The sequence below is a fragment of the Ustilago hordei genome, assembly GCF_900519145.1.
Source record: "Ustilago hordei strain Uho2 genome assembly, contig: UHO2_contig_04, whole genome shotgun sequence".
Lineage (NCBI taxonomy): Eukaryota > Fungi > Basidiomycota > Ustilaginomycetes > Ustilaginales > Ustilaginaceae > Ustilago > Ustilago hordei.
In genome coordinates, this window is record NW_024545261.1 from 1997095 (window position 1) to 2014619 (window position 17525).

Here is a 17525-nt window from a genome sequence, read left to right on the forward strand (position 1 = left end):
CTTACACTGGTGGATGTTTGCAACAGTGGAGCGGAAGCTACACTGACCGCCCTAGGCCTCTCCCTAACCTCTGTCGATTGCGACGGTCTCGAAGAAGGAGAAGAAACAGAACTTCTCCCCGAAGCAGGGGCTGTACTTGGTCGTTGGAGAGATTGGATGATAGCTTCATTCGACATCTCGTTATAAGGGGGTAAACGTTCTCCTTTTGCACGCCATTCTCGTTCAGCGGTACGGATTCGTTCGATTTCTTTATTGTGCGCAGCGAGAGCTTTTGCTTCGTTTTTGGATAGACGTTTGCCGTCTTCAGAGATCGGTCGTCCGAGAGAGTCGGTGCGGAGGGAAGAATAGCCGTGTTTGCGAGACTTGCGTTTGTTCAAGAATCGAGAGGAGGCTTTGAAAGATTCAACGGAGAGAACGACCAGTAGGCCGACTGCTGCGACTGGCATCGGGTTGCGGCGGTGGGATGTATAGGCCAGTGAGGATGAGGGTAGGGCGGCTGCGAGAGGATGTGTAAGTGAAGTGTGGTGGGGAGTGTGGTGCGCCTGTAATAAAATGGTAAGGCTGAGCTATGAGTGGCGCTTCAGGTTGGATCTTGGCAGAATCGAGGACTAGGCGAAGCTGGACCTTTTGTGCAGCAGGGTGTCGCCCAGAGCTGATGATGTTCGTAGAAGGGGTCTTAGATGGAGCGAGTCCGGTGGGTCGTGGAGATGGACAGAGACCCTGGGATTAGCAAGCAGGAAACAGAGCTTTATGGAATGTCTGCGCTCTGAAATTGCCGTCTAAAAGAGTCGGTGTTGCAATCAACGAAAGAGCCAAGAAGACGGCTGAGGCGAGGCGGCTCGAGAGCAAGTGTGCAGAGATGTAAGGCACCTGCTAGTTGTCTTGGCGGTGGAGGCCCAAGTTGAAATGCGACCACTTGTTGCTGTACGTACACTATTTGGGAGGGGTCGAATAAAGCGGATGATACTGCTGAAATTGCCGGATTGATCGATTGTCGGAAGAGCAGCGATGATGATGATGATGGAGGTGGAGAGGCAAAGAGTAAAGCAACAGACTCCAGCCGTAAAGAGGTGCCGGAAACAAGCCTGCCGAGCCGAGATAGGAACGAGAGCACTGGAGAGAGCGTGTAAAAATCGTCGGCGCTTTATTTGGTTGAAAAACTCGGACAAGACTGCTCTTGCTGTTGTCTTGTTCTTCCCATGAACACACTCTGCTCTCACTTTGCACAGCACAGCATTATCATACAGTATATGTTGAAGAGCATGCGGCGAATAACGTCGATCACAAGTATCGATTGTGATAACAATTATGAACTAGGTACAAGATGATTTGAATGTATATGTATGTCTTCCAGCATTCTTTGTATACATGTACAGTGCCTGTGCAGAAGTTTGAGGACAATCGGGTAATTTCCCGATTTAGTCAGTTACCCTGCATTCAGGTCATCATCATCATTGAGCAATAGCACTACCATCATACTAATCAAGAACACTTCAAATGCCAATATGGTCCATGGCAATGAGCTCTCTCCAAGCAAGCATGCTTCAATCATTGCAATGCATGATACTGGGCTGCCAATTCAACAAATTGCAGAGCTAAGCAGTGTTTCCAAGACAGCAGTTCACAAGACCATCCATAACTTTAAGGAGTATGGTACCTTCAAAACAAAAGCATGATCTGGCCATCCACACTCCTGGACAGCTACCTCAGACTGATACCTTCAGTGTGAGGTACTCAAAAACCTGTTTCTATCATGGTGACAGCTGTCAGCATCACTTGGTGGCATTCCCATAACACAGCTCTGGAAAGCAGCATACTGGGCTGGTATTAACTGCTGGATTGCACTTCAAAAGCCATTTCTGACAGCCAAAAACTGGCATAAACATTTAGAATGGGCCAAGGCTAATGGCACAACTGATTGGAGGGGTGTGCTGTTCACAGATGAGGCAGCTGTTGAGGTTGGCTGCTGGCCCAGACACACATGGGTTAGTTGCTGGAAAAACACTCAAGAAGACATCAACAACATGGTTCCAACATTCTGTTCTGGCCATTTCAGCATCCAGGTATGGGCCAGCATTGCATACAACCTTAAAACACTGTTGGTTGTGCTCCCATTGGCTCCAAGAAAGAAGCAGCTGGGGTCAGCTAATCAATGGGATCCCACCAAGAACCTCACAGCTGTCAGATATTGCAATTGGATCATCAATGGCCTGCTCTGGGATGCCATAACTGCTGTTAGTGCATACCCTGATGGCCTGTCAGTTGTTGAAGATGGCAGCAGCTGTCATCAGGCTGCTATCTGCAAGCAATGACAGGTCAAATACAACATTAAGACACATGAACACCCACTGGCTTTGCCAGATCTCAATCCTATTGAGAACATATGGTATGTATTCAAAAACTTGCTTGGTAAGTGCTTGCCAGTTCCAAAAACCCAGGATGAACTTGCAAGAGCTGCAGAGGAAGTGTGGAACACCCAGATCATGCTCAAACATATCAATCCTGTGATTGAGTCAATGCAGCATCACGTGGAGCAAGTGCTTACTAAGCATGGAGGTCCACTCAAGTATTAGTCAGCTCTGAGACTCACTGCAATTGAAAGCTCTTCTTTTGAGTTTGCTCACTGTGTGTTTTGCTCAGTCTGACACTTATGAGAGATCACTCCTCCATGCAGATGGAAGGTATGCTATCAGACAGTTGATTTATTGTCTATTGGACCCTGTCCCCAAACTTTGGGCAGGGACTGTACAAGGACAGTGAGACTGAAACATAACAGGGAAACTGTGTTGGCTATCTGTTAACCAGCATGCCAATGTCAGTCACAATAGTCAATCCATGTAATGTCATGTATACCCAAATGAGCAAAGTTGGCATTAGTGTGAAATCAGAGTAGGAGTTACATACTTTCACTGTCCCCCTTGCCAACTGAGCAATTGAGTGGTCTGATGTTGGTCATACCTAGGCAATGTTGAGTGTGAGCCAAGAGGTTTTGAGAAACCAGCTTGGTGAGAAAGTTGGCAACATTGTTGTTGGTCTTAACATATGGCATGACAATATTGCCTTTTTGTACATGGCCACAAAGGAGGTGGTACTTAGTGTCAGAGGTTGCATGCCTGAAACCCGAAATCTGTAATAAAAAGACAACTACTACTGATCTTAGCAAGATCTGTGGTAAAGGCCTTTTATTATTATTCTGGCTGGAAACTGTTGTAGAAGCCTTCTATGACTGTTCTTGCTCAAATATGTGGTAACTTGAAGGTTATCACAGGTTTCAACTGACCACTGGGGACACTCTGTCCAGAGGTAGCTCAGCATGATCAATATCCTTTAGATACCTTGAGATAAGGTGGCACCAAGATCTGATGCTAATGTGATGGCTTCAACACAAGTGTCCAGTGTGTCAATGAGTTGAGAGAGTGATCCCCAGACTGCAGTGGATGACTGCCTTTGGTTCTAATGATCGAGAGAGCCAGACCACAGTATGAACCACCTTTGGTGTTGATCAATATCCAGACCACAGATAGTACTGCCTTCAGATGGCATCAAGTAGCTTGTGATACAACACATGCACTAGTTAGATGAAATGCTCTGCAATTGCAACTGTTTGACAGAAACTACTAATGTATACTTATGTGAAGTTATAACTAGTAAGATAAGGTGTAGAGTGGATGGGGATCCACTTGACTACTATGATGAGAAGGAATGGCTATATAACATCTTTGCAGTGTCGCCTGCAACTTGTCACGGGATCGGGAATCGGGTAACCAAACCGAACATAGTGAGCAGTAAAACCACTACACCAGCTATTCTCTTAGCTGGTGTACCCGATTCACACAACACTGAAGTATAAGCATTGCACTCCCCAATGCTCCGGACTCGGAGAACGGACGTCTATTCATTCCGGTGACACAACTCTGCTCCAACTCTCTCTCCAGAGGGTACCCTCTTTGTTGAGCACTGCTCCTCCCATTCCTTTGTGGTTGAGGAGGGCCACCTGTCACTTCAGCATTGACAGGGGTCACCCCACATCCTCCTAGTGGCAGTGCACCCCCTTTCATCTACCTCCTGATGCCAGCACCCATCTTCTTGCACTGATTTCATTGTTGTGCAAGGCCCCTACCTCATCTGGTGGTGACCTCTCCCTTGTTCATTATCATCCTCTTGTGGCATCAGCAATAGAGGTATTTTTGAACCAATTCCCATGAGGTCTGTTGTACAAGTGTTGTACTACTGTTCCCACTGAACTATGTAGTAGAGGCCTTGTTCTTACCAACCTCGACAAGTTCTGTCATAAAGCTGTCAGTCCTACCAATCTCATTGAACTCTGTTGGAACTCTCCTTTTGCCCAATCCACAATTGTTGCACCTGGTCCCTTCATATGAATCTAGTTCTTCCAGTGCATCCATCCAGTCCTATGACACTTAGTATCAATGTGCTTAAGTTTTGAGTGCATTATGGGATCTTTTGCTGCCTGAATGCAACCAGTATCATCAGTGAGCATGGGTCTCCAAACCCAAGGCCACAGAGGAGATGTCTGTGGAATAGCGCTTCTCTGGTGACTGCTTGTCAGGGGTCGCACACCTGAAAGCCCGAAATCTACTGAGTGAGCTTGATCCAGCCGATTTCGGCGAATCTGTCAAGTGAGTTTCTTCTGACAGATCTCAGTGAGATATGCTGGAAGGCTGTCTTCTGGCAGATTCCAGCTGACCTTTGTGAACACTCTGTCCAGAGGTAGTGTGTGTCAGGGGTCTCGCGCCTGAAACCCAGGTTGGTCTGTCGAGATACTTGGTGACTATCAAACTGTGCAACAGCTATTGTCTCAGTATCTGTCTCGATGAGCTAGTCATTTGGCGACTATCAAGTTGCGCAGTGACAGCAGGTGGCATTCGTTGTATATACTATTGTAGGTTTCGGCTGACCTCTGTGGACACTCTGTTCAGGGGTAGCTCAGCATGATCAATATCAATGTGTAGATTATGATGACACCAAGGTCTGGTGTGAGTGCTGATGATGATGAGGTTGATGATGATGAGGTTGATGACATTGGTGATAAGGTTGGTGGGTGTTGATGATAATGAGGTTGATGGTGTTGGTGATAAGGTTGGTGGTGTCAACACAAGTGTCCAGTGTGTTGACTGATGCTTGAGGTGATCCCCAGACTGCAGTGGACTACTGCCTTCGGTTCTATCTTGATCTGGACTGCTAACCTGCTATGGGGCACCTTCGGATGTCAGGTAGTGGTGATACAACACACACACTATGATGAGGAGCAACCTTGATAGATTGCTGCTATGCTGACTGAAACTAATATATACTTATGCTGAAGTGATAACTAGTTATATGGTGAGTAGAGTGGATGAGGATCCACTCAACCTTTGATGATGAGAAAGCATGGTTATATACCTCTTCACAGCATTGCCAGCAATGCTGCTCCTGCTCTCTCTCCAGAGAGTACCTTCTTCATCGAGTACTGTTCAGGGGCCTCTCCTGCTTGGCACCCCTGTGCCTCTTGAGCTGTGTCGACTCCTTTGACACTGCTCCTCCTCCTTGCTATCCTGCTGCTTGTTTGGCACCCCTGTGCCTCCTGAGTGGTGTTGACTCCTTCGACACTGCTCCTCCTCCTCAGGACCTGCTTGCTGGTGTCCTATACACTGCTCCTTCTCCTTTGACTGGTGACAGTTCCTTTGACTCTTGTCTCTTGAGCCCCTGAGTGGTAACCATCTGCATGCTCCTTGAGCTTGGTCCCCTTCATGGCTGTGCCTGCTCCTTGAGCTTGGTCCTCCTCGTGGCTGTGCCTGGCCTTCCTCACATATGGCTCAGTGCTCCTTTGCATGTGAGTCCATAGGAGTCCATGGTCTCCATGGAGACTGCACTACGACCATGCTCTCTACTGGTATCGACTAGATCTCTACCTGTGCCCCTCTCATATGAACCAGTGACCCTCCTGCTTCCTGAGCATTTAGGCCCATGACATGTGCTACCAACCCAATTAGATCATCGATTCCTGATGATTGCTGTAGATCAATTTGGCACACACTTCATATGCTGATCCACTGACCCTGTGACAATTACCACCTCCACTGATCTCTGTAGTAACGACCTCGTTCCTGCTGATCCTGACAAGTTATGCCATAGAGTTGTTACTACTACTGACTTCAGTGAACTCTGCCTTAAGCTCTCGCTTAGCCCATTCCTGCGATTTCTGCACTCCTCTTCATATGAAACCAGTTCTTCCTGCGCATCCATCCGGTCCTATGACAGAGAACAGCAACAACTGGAAGCTGATGGAGCGGAGGTGGGCACATGATCTTGCAAGGGGCAAACTATTGGCGGCGAGAAATGAGGTTGACGGATGGCGATCTCGGCCATCCACTGCTGACCTTGATACATCCCACACAGGTGACGTCTTGGCTGCTGTGCGTGAAAGTAATAAACAACCAACACGACGGCAATCAGCTCATTTTGACCTGCATTTCATTTTTGTCAATTCGGCTCTCATCCCACGCTCTCTCTGCATTCACCTGATGATAGGATTCCATTGGACGCCGCTGTTTGCTTTGTTGCAGTGTGCAGATTGAGTGCAGCTTCGGCGATCAGTAAAGAACAACACAAAGATGCAAGGAGCATCGACGCGCAGAAAACGTTCAACCGCTGTCATTCAATCAACATGCTTGTCGGTGTTGTGTGTGTGTGTGTTGACAGAACCGCAGGCTGGCGCTTTTCTTCTTCTTCTGATAAGTTGGGTTTTTGTTTTTTGTTTTTCTTTCTTTTTTTTGAATCGCCTCGGCATTTCGGTTCTCTGACGTCGCTGCTGCCGTTGTTGATGGAGAGGAGCAGCGACTTCTTCTTAACTTTCTGGCTTAGCGCGTTGCTCAGCTTCCGCTCTTCCCTTCTTCCTCCTCCTCCATCGCAACCCGATCCTCCATCCGTCCGGTGCCCCTTCTTCACTCTCTGTCGCATCGACGCTCATCGTTGTTGCTGCAACATGGCCGACTCTGCTGGTCTTCGAACCCGCAGCGCAGCCGCAAAGGCCGTTGCTGCTCCCAACGGCAACTCCAAAACTTCGAACGGTCATCACTCCAACGGTCACGCCAATCGCAACGCCAACGGCAAGCGTGCCGCTGTTGAAGATCAAGACCTTGATGACAAGCAACACAATTATGTCCCCAAGCACTCCTACCTTCACGTCGACCTCAATGACGATCAGATCATGGGTGGAGGCAAGCAGCAGACCCTCATCAAATACTCTCCCGGTATCGTCATCTCCGAACAGGGTCGCGAGACCGACAAGAAGCTTGATGAGCACTCCGACTGGGAGTTTGGCGGTCCATGGGGTGTCACTGCCATGATGACATTGTTCCCTTTGCTCATGTACTACCTCTGGATCTGCCTCTGGTTCTACAATGGCAAGCTCGTCATCCCTAACTCGGTCGATGACATTTGGCCCTTCTTCCAACGAATGGGTGCTCATGTTCGTGACCATGCTTTCCCCACCAAGCGTGCCTTTGCTGGCTATGGTGGCCTGATGGTCTTCCAATTCTTGTTGGCTGTCCTCATGCCCGGTTACATGCAAGAAGGTTTGCCTGTTCCTTCGCTTGGATACAAGACCTTAATGTACAAGTGCAACGCTCTCTCCTCGTTCTACGTCACCCTCGTCACCTGTGCCGTTCTTCACACCACCGGCCTCTACCGTCTCACTACTATCATCGAACACTTTGGCGAATACATGACCGTCTCCATGATCGCAGGTTACGCCGTCTCTGCTGCTACCTACTGCCACGCCGCCTTCACCAACACCACCCATCGTATGTCCGGTAACTTTGCCTACGACTTTTTCATGGGTGCTGCGCTCAACCCTCGTATTGGCAGCGTCGATCTCAAGATGTGGGCTGAAGTCCGCATTCCCTGGGTTCTGCTCTTCTTAATCAGCGTCAGTGGTGCTTGCAAGCAATACGACGTCTACGGCTATGTTACCCCTAACATGGCTTTCATGGTTCTTGCTACCGGTCTTTACATCAATGCTTGCGGTAAGGGAGAAGAATGTATCCCTCAAACATGGGACATGTTCCACGAAAAATGGGGCTTCATGGTCATCTTCTGGAACTTTGCCGGTGTACCCTTCACCTACTGCTACTCGATCGTCTACATGGCTGCTCATCCTCCTTCGTACTACAAGTTCAGCGCCTCTACCTACGCCTTTATGTTCTCCCTTCTCATCTTTGCACACTACGTGTTCGATTCCTCCATGGCTCAGAAGTCTCGCTTTAGGATGCAGCTGCAGGGGACTTTCAAGCATAGATGGACTTTCCCTCAATGGCCTTGGTCCACACTTAAGGATCCCAGGTATTTGCAGACTGAGCATGGTAATGCGTTGCTCATCGACGGCTGGTGGCAGTTCCTGCGTAAGCCTAACTACACCGCTGATTGGACACAGGCTTTCCTTTGGGGTGCGATTGCAGGAACTAGGTCCATCATTCCTTACTACTACTCGGCCTTTTTCTTGGCAGTGTTGACGCATAGGTGTGGGAGGGACTTTGAGAGGTGTAGTAAAAAGTACGGCAAGGATTGGGATAAGTACTGCTCGATTGTCAAGTATGCTTTCATTCCTTTTGTGTACTAAGTTTGGCACACATCTCCGATTTTTCCGGTCGGCGATATTAGGATGAAAGAGACGGTCGATCATGATTGCTGGTGGAAAAGGTATGCCGACGATTCGATTCACTGGCTGGCCAAGCTTCATCCTTGTTATCTCATGCTCCAACTTCTTTCTCGCCCAGGCTGGCTTCCACAGCTCAACGTCTCTTTCTTTTGTACTCGAATCGGACCTTTTTCAGAATCTTCTTTCCTGTTGCTATACTGATCCTGCCCTGGCTCTCACAGCTTCTACGCAGGGTGCTAGCGGTGACTCAAAGAAATCTCTTATTGTACAACACTACCCCCTTCTTCCAGCCTAAAAGCAAGCTTTGTGTGTACAAAAGTGCGGATCGACACTTGAAGAGCGTGGTGATATTCGCTCCAAGATAAGCCTCACTTTTTCTTCAGGCGGCTAAGAAAAAGCACCGCTTAATCAACCGAGCGCGGCAAAATCGGCCACTGCCTGTCGAGATACGCACGGCCCCTTTTTGTTGGAGCTCTTCATCCTCGCTTCGACACATCTTTGCTTCGAATGCGGAGTTGGTATGTAACGCAATCACTTTCATGCTATTAAGAAGGCATGAGGGTTCTGGTGGCTGTGCGGGGAAACATGGCTCCACGTGAGCCATCGAATAATGCCGTAACTGAGAGGTTGGCAGGGGGGCTCGTGACAGACCAAAGCCACCGCCTTGTTGGTGGGACGCACAGACGTGCTTGTGCGACAGCAGCAGGTCCGGCAACTGAAAGGTGTTTGAGGAGGTGGCCCAAAGACGCTGCATGGTGTGGCTGTCTGAAAGCGCTGCTGCTAGATGGATATATAGCTGCTCCATCGGCTACCACCTTTCCTGTTCCTCTTCTCCAAGAGCACCTTGGTTTCTTCTCACAACACCTTATCTCACATTCCCAAGTTGACCAACCCAACTCGCTCCCTACTCTCCAAAAAGATGGCAGACTACATCCACAAAGCGGAAGCCCATCGCGCAGCCCGCGATGCCTCCATTCCGCCCCACCTCCTCTCCGACCTCTCTTCCGCCTCGGTCCCTCCCCTTCCCCATGAACCTCTGCCACTCCCCCATTCCAAGTCAGAACCGCACAAACCCGAGCCTAAAACCATCTACGACACCCTAAACGCTACCCTTGTCCCCGCCAAACTCCTCTCCCTTGAAGACAATGCCATCACCACCACGGCGCTCCCCAAACTCGTCGACCTTCTATCCACCGGCAAGTTATCCTCTGTTCGGTGCACAGAAGCGTTCCTGCGCCGAGCAGTCCTAGCACATCAACTCGTAAATTGCTGCACCGATTTCTTCCCCGACCTAGCTCTCGCGAGGGCTAAAAAATGCGACGAGCACCTAGCTAAGCACGGAAAGCCTATCGGTCCGCTCCATGGTTTGCCCATCTCCCTGAAAGATCAATTTCACATCCAGGATACAAAACTCACCATGGGTTACGTTGGGTGGATCGGCCGACCCCTAGCCAAGTCGCACTCCGTAATCACCCAAGTAATGCTGCGCGCGGGAGCAGTACTCTACGTCCGAACCTCAATCCCTCAATCACTCATGCGGTGCGAGACCCACAATCATATCTATGGACGCACGCTGAACCCGTTCAATCGTTCCTTCACCCCCGGCGGGTCTAGTGGTGGTGAAGGTGCATTGGTTGGTATGCACGGTTCTCCGCTTGGCCTGGGAACCGATATTGGTGGTTCAGTCCGCGTTCCCTCTGCGTTTAACGGGTTGTGGGGTATGAGACCAAGTATGCACAGAGTGCCGTACGAAGGTGCAGCGAACAGCTTCCTTGGACAGGAAAGTGTTTCTAGTGTGATCGGGCCTCTAACTCATTCTTTGGAAGGGGTGGTGACGTTCATGCGAGCTGTTTTGGGGGAGAGACCTTGGGAACTGGATCCCCTTTTGGTTTCGATGCCGTTTAATGAAGATGCGTACAGTCTTAAAGATCTGCAGCTTAAGAAAGGCTCCTCTGCATCACAGGAAGCTTTAGGTCAGAGTGGAAAGTTATGCTTCGCAATCCTCTGGGACGACGGAGTGATTCATCCCCATCCCCCGATCACCCGAGCCTTGAGAGAAACAAAAGAAAAACTCATCTCTGCCGGTCACACCGTCATCGATTGGATCCCTCACAACCACTTGCGCGCATACGACATCATCTCACGCATATACACCGCCGATGGTGGAGAAGACATCCGTCGTAGCTGCGCTGAAGGTGGTGAACCGGTAATGTTCAACCTTATGGCTGATGGAAAAGAGCACAAGCATCTAAATACTTTCGAATTTTGGCAGCTGAACCAGGAAAAGAGTCAGTATAGGAAGCAATATTTAGACTATTGGCAAGCAACGGAGAGTAAGACGGGAACGGGGAGACCGGTAGATGCGATCATTGCTCCCGTAAGTTGCTGGGCTAGTTGTAAACATGATCTCAACGACTATGTGGGTTACACGACTCAGTGGAATTTGTTGGACAGACCTTGCGTCGTGTTCCCTGTTGGACATGTTGATCCGAGCAAGGATAAGAAGGAGAAGTTGGAGAAGCCTTACCAGGGTCTTGGAGATGGAGTTGATCAGATGTATTGGGATCGATGTAAGTGCCCGCGTCCCCCTTCATGCCAAAGGACACAGAACACTAACCAAGACTATTTATGTTTTTGACTTTGGTTCGTTCGTGCAGACGAACCAGAAGAATGGGCCAATCTCCCAATCAACCTTCAAGTCGTAGGCAAACGACTCCAGGATGAAGAGTTGCTCGGTATCGCAAAGGTCATTCGTGACGCTGGTGCAACCCTGCACTAATCAACAACCCCCTTCTAGCCCGCAGACGAATTTGTAAGGATTGGAGGAATATAACAGAGTTTAGGGAGGGAAAAAAAGAAAGAAAGTGTCGTTTATCGCGCGTAATCGGAGTTGCACGTGTGTGTCTGTGCGTGCAGTGAGGCTGTGGAGGTGTGAGTGTGAGCGTTTGACTTATCGCCGCTTTGCCGCTTCTTTGTGTGAAACCGATTCCTATCTACATTCTACCTCATCGGCGTCACTTTGGCGCCTCGCCATCTTTGCATCTAGACGACACTGCGCAGCATCAATAAGGGCGGCCGTTCTTCGACGATACCAACTAGCCCAGCATCGGACGACAAACGACGACAGAAGGAGTCCAACACTGGTTTCATCACAACCCTAGCATCTACGACGACACAGTCTTCCTGCTAGCAGGTATCACAGAACAAAGCAATTACACCTACGCAAGGAAAAGCACGATCCAACGGTGACATCGCTTGGTTCTGAATCGTATCACTCGGCTTTGCAGCAGGTATCGCACACAGCATCGGCTGCAAGCACACACGACCTTTTCGTACGCTCAGACAATCTTTCCAGACTCTGCACACTCCGACGACAATCTAAGCAATCCTGCACCTCTCATCAAAGCTAAGCTCGATCTTCTCTCACTCACCCTCAGCAATAGCACGAACATCCGCATTGCAAGCGGACAGGCAAGCAAGCAAAAGCTTCATTCCTCTCAGCAGCAGCACACGATCCAAGCCTCCCACATAACTCACCAGTGGTCTAGCTTCTTGCTTGAACATTCTCTTCTCCTCCGGTCGCTTGGTCGGAAGAGACCGTCGACAGTAGGAGGCAACAGAGTCGCGGCACGCAGGATGGTGCTCCGTTCATCAGCAATAGCAGGAGCGTGTGCAGGGTTAGTTTCCTCCGTCGTAACATGTCCCCTCGACGTTGTGAAAACTCGACTTCAAGCACAAGAAGGGCGGAGACGAAGTCCTCCTGCTGCTCCTACAATACCCAATATCCCAACACCAACTTCTTCCCTCTCTCCTCACTCACGGCCGCCACCACCAGCCCCGGCACCAGCACCTCCAACATACCTCGGTCTGCGAGCAACACTTGGCAACATCTACCACAACGACGGCTTTCGTGGCTTTTACCGTGGCCTGGGACCTACCATCTTCGGCTACCTTCCAACATGGGCTATTTACTTTACCGTTTATGACAATTGTAAATCCCTCTACCCCTCCTCTTCTGCCTCTGAAGAGTTTATCAATCACATTCTATCGGCAATGACAGCTGGAGCGGTTAGCACTATCTGCACTTCTCCTCTATGGGTGGTTAAGACGAGATTTATGCTGCAGAGTACGAAAGATACCAAGATTAAGCCATATAGGCATACGGGAGACGCTTTTGTTCAGATTTTCAGGTCAGAGGGGGTGAGGGGTTTTTATAAGGGATTATTGCCAAGTTTGTTTGGAGTAAGTCATGTGGCTGTCCAGTTTCCGCTCTATGAATGGTTTAAAGGAATTGCCCGAGACAGAAGGGTCGGGGGTGAAGGGGAGGGTGGGGAGTTGGATGCAAGTACGATTTTGTTGTGCAGTAGTTCAGCAAAGATGATTGCTAGTGTCACAACCTACCCACATGAAGTCTTGCGAACTCGGTTGCAGATGCAACCTCGCAATCATCCCCGAACACCAGGGTCAACAGGGACAACATCGTTGACCCGCCCTCCAACCTCGTCCAAGCCAACAATAGCGTCAACGATCAAACAAAGCGTCAACGAAACCAAAAACGCCGTCGTAGAAGGCGTAAAAGGGACCGGAAGGTACACAGGCGTAATCCAAGCAAGTCGAACAATAGCAAGAGAAGAAGGGATAAGAGGATTCTACAAAGGCATGACGGTGAATCTGGTAAGGACTGTACCAAGTTCAGCTTTGACTATTTTGACTTACGAATTGATTATGCAACATTTAAGTAGTCAACATGACGCTGGCTAAGGTTAGGAGCGGGGAGGAGAAGGAATAAGGGAATAAGCATTTGCATCAGATTGTTCTTGTGTCTGCTTCTGATGTGAATCCGAGGGAAGAGAAGATGACCTGATTTGGTCCATGTTGAACGACTTTACTCAATACGACGACGATGAAAGGGTTTGAGAAAGCAATGCTGATTCAGATCGTCAGGCTCATCGCTTCCACGCTTGTCAGTGTCGACATTGGTAAGATCGCTTCGTTGCATTCTCTCTCCTAGTCGAGGCCTCAAAGTAAGACTCATGCAACCGAGTCGGATCACAAGCATGCATTATCCAGCACAGCCCTCTCGTTGTAATTCAAAGTCAAAGATCTGTAATGCTTTGCAGATGTATTATACGATCAGTGTTCCTAAAAGTCATACGAGTGACACAAAGATGCCTAAGAGATCTGACCGCTCTGGCATCAGACCCCCTGCTTATCCTCAACCACAAACTCCCCATCCGCATTCCTTCCCATGAGCGCAGCATCCTCATACGGCGGCGGCGGGGGCGGAGTCCTCGCCAAATCCCCTCGTTGAGCAAATTCATTCCTTGCATCTTCCAGAGCCTGCATTGCTGCTTTCCCCTTCCCATTCGCCCTAACGTACTCTCCACTGACCCTTCCTCCGCCTTCAATCAGCGACTGCTGTTCCGCCCCATTGCCACGCCAAGTATCTTCCCTCTCATCTTCCTGAGACCCAAGTGATTCCAAATCTACACTCAGCCTCGACCGTCTTGAGCCATGAGAAGGTGCTGGTGATGGACCTCGCCAATTCGCTGGTAGTAGTAACGAAGATGCCCATTGACCTAAGCTCTGTCCTGCGCCCACAACTCCATTACTTCCGCCGGATCCAGGTCCAAAAGAAGAAAGTGATAGGGGAGACAGCCCATTCCCACCGTTTTGCGCCGTTGCAGCAAGTTGTTGAGAAGAAGCACTACTACTGGGACTCAACTGTTGACTTCCTGTACTACTCCCATCATCCCCTCTGACAAAGTATGCGGGTAGATAGAGGACTCCCTTCTTCTTACTTGGAGAGTTATCACCGGAGTTTGCCTCCATTTCACTGATCGCATCTCCTCTACTCGATGGCCGGCTGAGTGTCTGACCCATCCAAGCCAGCACACTTTGCGGAGCACTATCTTGTCTCCCCCCACCGATGGGTTCGGGATCTTGTAACTGGAACAACGGCAGACTTAACCGTGTTGGCCTCGGAGCAGGCATAGACAGCCTAGAGTTCGGATTCGCAGCACTCGTGCTTCCCACAGTATCATGCACATCCGTCAAGGGCACACTTTGATCTTCATCCGTCGTAGATCTCCTTTTCGACCTTCGCCTCGATAACGATCTTGAACTAGTCCCAATCGGCAGACCAATCCACCTTGCCTCCCCCCTCTGGTTCCTCCTCCCCCCGCCCCTACCGAATCCAGCTCTATATCCCAACCTCCACACCAAACTAGGCAGTAGCGTCCTAAACAATCCATACAGCACCACACATAACCCAACAAAGATCAAGAGCCTTCCGTACTTTCTCAAGAAGATCAAAAATCCAGCATCGTTCGCATGCCAACTTGAGCCATAAAAGTGGCTAAAGAATGAATCGGGTGCATCTTTCGGCTTCACATTCTTCCCGTACAGACTCTTGGGCAAGACTCTTATACCCTTAAAGCCCGCTTCCGGCTGTTTAGGCGTACTCGGGAACGCAGGTCCGTGAACGTCAACATACAATCCATAGCTGGCGGAAACAAACATGGGTCCGGTACTGAACATGACCGTTGGATAGTTGGTCAAATATTGATGGTTGAAGGTCACCAGATTATGAATGAGTTGGTCCATGAAGGGATGACCTTTAGCTGAGAGCATTACGTCGTTCGAAACACCCACTGGGATTGTTTTGGGAAGGATTACTTCGAATCTGAGGAGAGGATCGAATCGACGCAAACAGCCAATGTCGAGATCCATATAGATTCCTCCATAATGATGCAAGACGAAATATCGGATCGCATCAGCCCTCTGGATCGGATAGGGATAGCCATCAAACACTGGCAAGAACCAATGATAATGCTCTGCGATAAACTTGCGCGAGTCGGCGTCGGTCCAGAGCTTGTACTCGTAATCCGGATGCATCGCTGCACATTCATCGCGAATTGCTTGCCATCTTGGTGGAAGATGTTTGTCTTTCCATGTTTGATGGATGATTCGAGGAATTTTTTCCTTAGGATTGCTAGGATCCCATTGCTTAGGAGTGTTGTCGCGCCAAGGTTGGGGTGGGGCGATCAATTCATCCCCCTCCTCAACTGGGGCAGAAGCAGGGGTGGAGTTAATGGAAGAGGTGGGGGAGGGATGGGTGATTTTGGCAAGCCAAGGAATTCGTGCTGCCCAACCATCAGGACCGTCGGGAGAAGCACCGGATTGGATCTCTTGCCATGTTCCTAGTTCTTCAGGCAGGATGTATGCTGAAGAGTCGATAGAGAAGTAGGCGTTGGCGGTGGTAAGGACGACAATGGTACCTGCTAGAAAGAGACCAAGAAGGACGAGGAGGATGTGCGAGGTACGCCTGGATAGTAAGGAAGCCATGGTTGTCGTGTTGTGAGCCAAGTATGGCCCGAAGGCTTAGGAGGAGACCAAGTTGGCGGATTGAGTGCAATGTAGTCTCTGTAGCCGTTGTTGGATTGAACGACTGCTGCTGAGTTATGCCTTCTAGGACGAAGCAGATGGAAAGGGAGATGCAACTCTTCAGCGCTTGAACGGCATGAGCTGAGTGTGGTTGTCGGAAGAGCCGTGTCGCTGACTACGTGTCGTTGAGAAAGAGCGGAAGATCCGACAAAAGAACGAGTCAGCCTCGAACTACTCGTGCCAGCCCTAAAGCTGGATCGTCAGTATCGTGAGAAAAGGCAGAAGCGTGGGAAAGGCAGAAGCTTGAGTTTATCGTTCGTCCGTGACCAAATCTGCGTGATAGATGGATGTGAATGCGGAAGCGAAAGGCGATCACTCCTGGTAAGCAGTGATGTGTCGGATGACTCTTTATTGGAACGAGGCGAGTGAAGAAGATAAAGGAGACAAGGTAGGGAGAAATGCCGATGATAGCAGAGCGAGAAGGAATGCCGACGACCAAGGTCAAGCCAAGGAAAGAAAAGCGCACCTCAACTCAACGCAGCGATAGAGCGTGTAGGTCGGGTCGAGCAGCAATTTCGCTTGTCAACACACACACACACACGCACGCGCAAAGAGGCGAGCCGACACTTGAACACTCGCATTTGGCAGCACCCCAGCACACGGAAAAGGGGGGGGGGGGAAATAAATAAAAATTACGGCTCTCGAGCAGTGTGAGCTAAGTTATATTTTGAATTTCAGATCCAGATAGGCCAAGCGCTCTCTCTCTCTCTCTCTCTCTCTCTGCTCTCGGCAAGACAAAAATCTTCACAGTGAGCTGCGTTGTGTTGCTCTGTTTCGAGAATCGCTTTCTCTAGGCGAGTTGTGAGGCACAAGCGAAACGGGTCGCTCATTGAGGCGTCGGTGTGTGTGTGTGTGTGTGTGTTTTCCGAACTCCGACTTGCCGGTCGGTCAGTTGGAGAGCGCGTGCTCGCAATATCAAAACAGGCGCCAGCTCTCTCATCATAGACTCCGCCGCAGTTGGGTGCCGACTCCCGATGGATCCTTCTCCATCAGACAACAAGGGGTCCTGATTGGCATTTCTCTCCCCTTGCACTCCAGGAGAAGTTTGAGGATATGGTGTAGGAATTAAGATCTTATCGTGTTGGGTGGCGCACGATCGCCCAGCAACCTGTATATGTCAGTATGATCGGCAGCGTTCTCCGCTGTTTCGTTCATCCCACAAGAATGAAATGAAGCTGTAAGAGGATATGAAATCCCGACACTTTCTCCAGCAACAGTCATGATAGCGTATACCACACAGTAGCTGAACAAGGCTTCTGGGCGCCTCGTCGACGCAGATCTTAACTTCTTTTCATGCCAACATCGACTCCTTTCTTCCTGCATCCACCTGTCTCAAAAGCCCAATCGTGTCCACGAAGAATGAAAACAAGCTATGATTAGTGTACATCATGCAGCGCTTGGATCCCTTTGAGAAGCATGT

The 17525-nt window shown here is 49.6% G+C and overlaps 4 protein-coding genes across 4 annotated transcripts; 3 read left to right on the plus strand and 1 right to left on the minus strand.

The window, feature by feature from the left end:
- Positions 1-6985: 6985 nt before the first annotated feature.
- Positions 6986-8620, plus strand: UHO2_02957 (putative ERG4 - sterol C-24 reductase; the record flags this gene model as incomplete). Its single annotated transcript, XM_041555745.1, has 1 exon — positions 6986-8620. The coding sequence occupies one exon, from the start codon at positions 6986-6988 to the stop codon at positions 8618-8620; it is 1635 nt and encodes a 544-aa protein (XP_041411679.1).
- A 958-nt stretch (positions 8621-9578) lies between these two features.
- On the plus strand, positions 9579-11438 carry UHO2_02958 (uncharacterized protein; the record flags this gene model as incomplete). Its single annotated transcript, XM_041555746.1, has 2 exons — positions 9579-11229; positions 11317-11438. 2 exons carry the CDS (start codon positions 9579-9581, stop codon positions 11436-11438), a joined length of 1773 nt encoding a protein of 590 aa, XP_041411680.1.
- Positions 11439-12295: 857 nt separating this feature from the next.
- Positions 12296-13420, plus strand: UHO2_02959 (uncharacterized protein; the record flags this gene model as incomplete). The annotated part of the gene is made up of 1 exon (XM_041555747.1): positions 12296-13420. One exon carries the CDS (start codon positions 12296-12298, stop codon positions 13418-13420), a length of 1125 nt encoding a protein of 374 aa, XP_041411681.1.
- Positions 13421-13855: 435 nt separating this feature from the next.
- Positions 13856-16006, minus strand: UHO2_02960 (related to SUR1 - required for mannosylation of sphingolipids; the record flags this gene model as incomplete). Its single annotated transcript, XM_041555748.1, has 1 exon — positions 13856-16006. One exon carries the CDS (start codon positions 16004-16006, stop codon positions 13856-13858), a length of 2151 nt encoding a protein of 716 aa, XP_041411682.1.
- Between the last annotated feature and the right edge of the window lie 1519 nt (positions 16007-17525).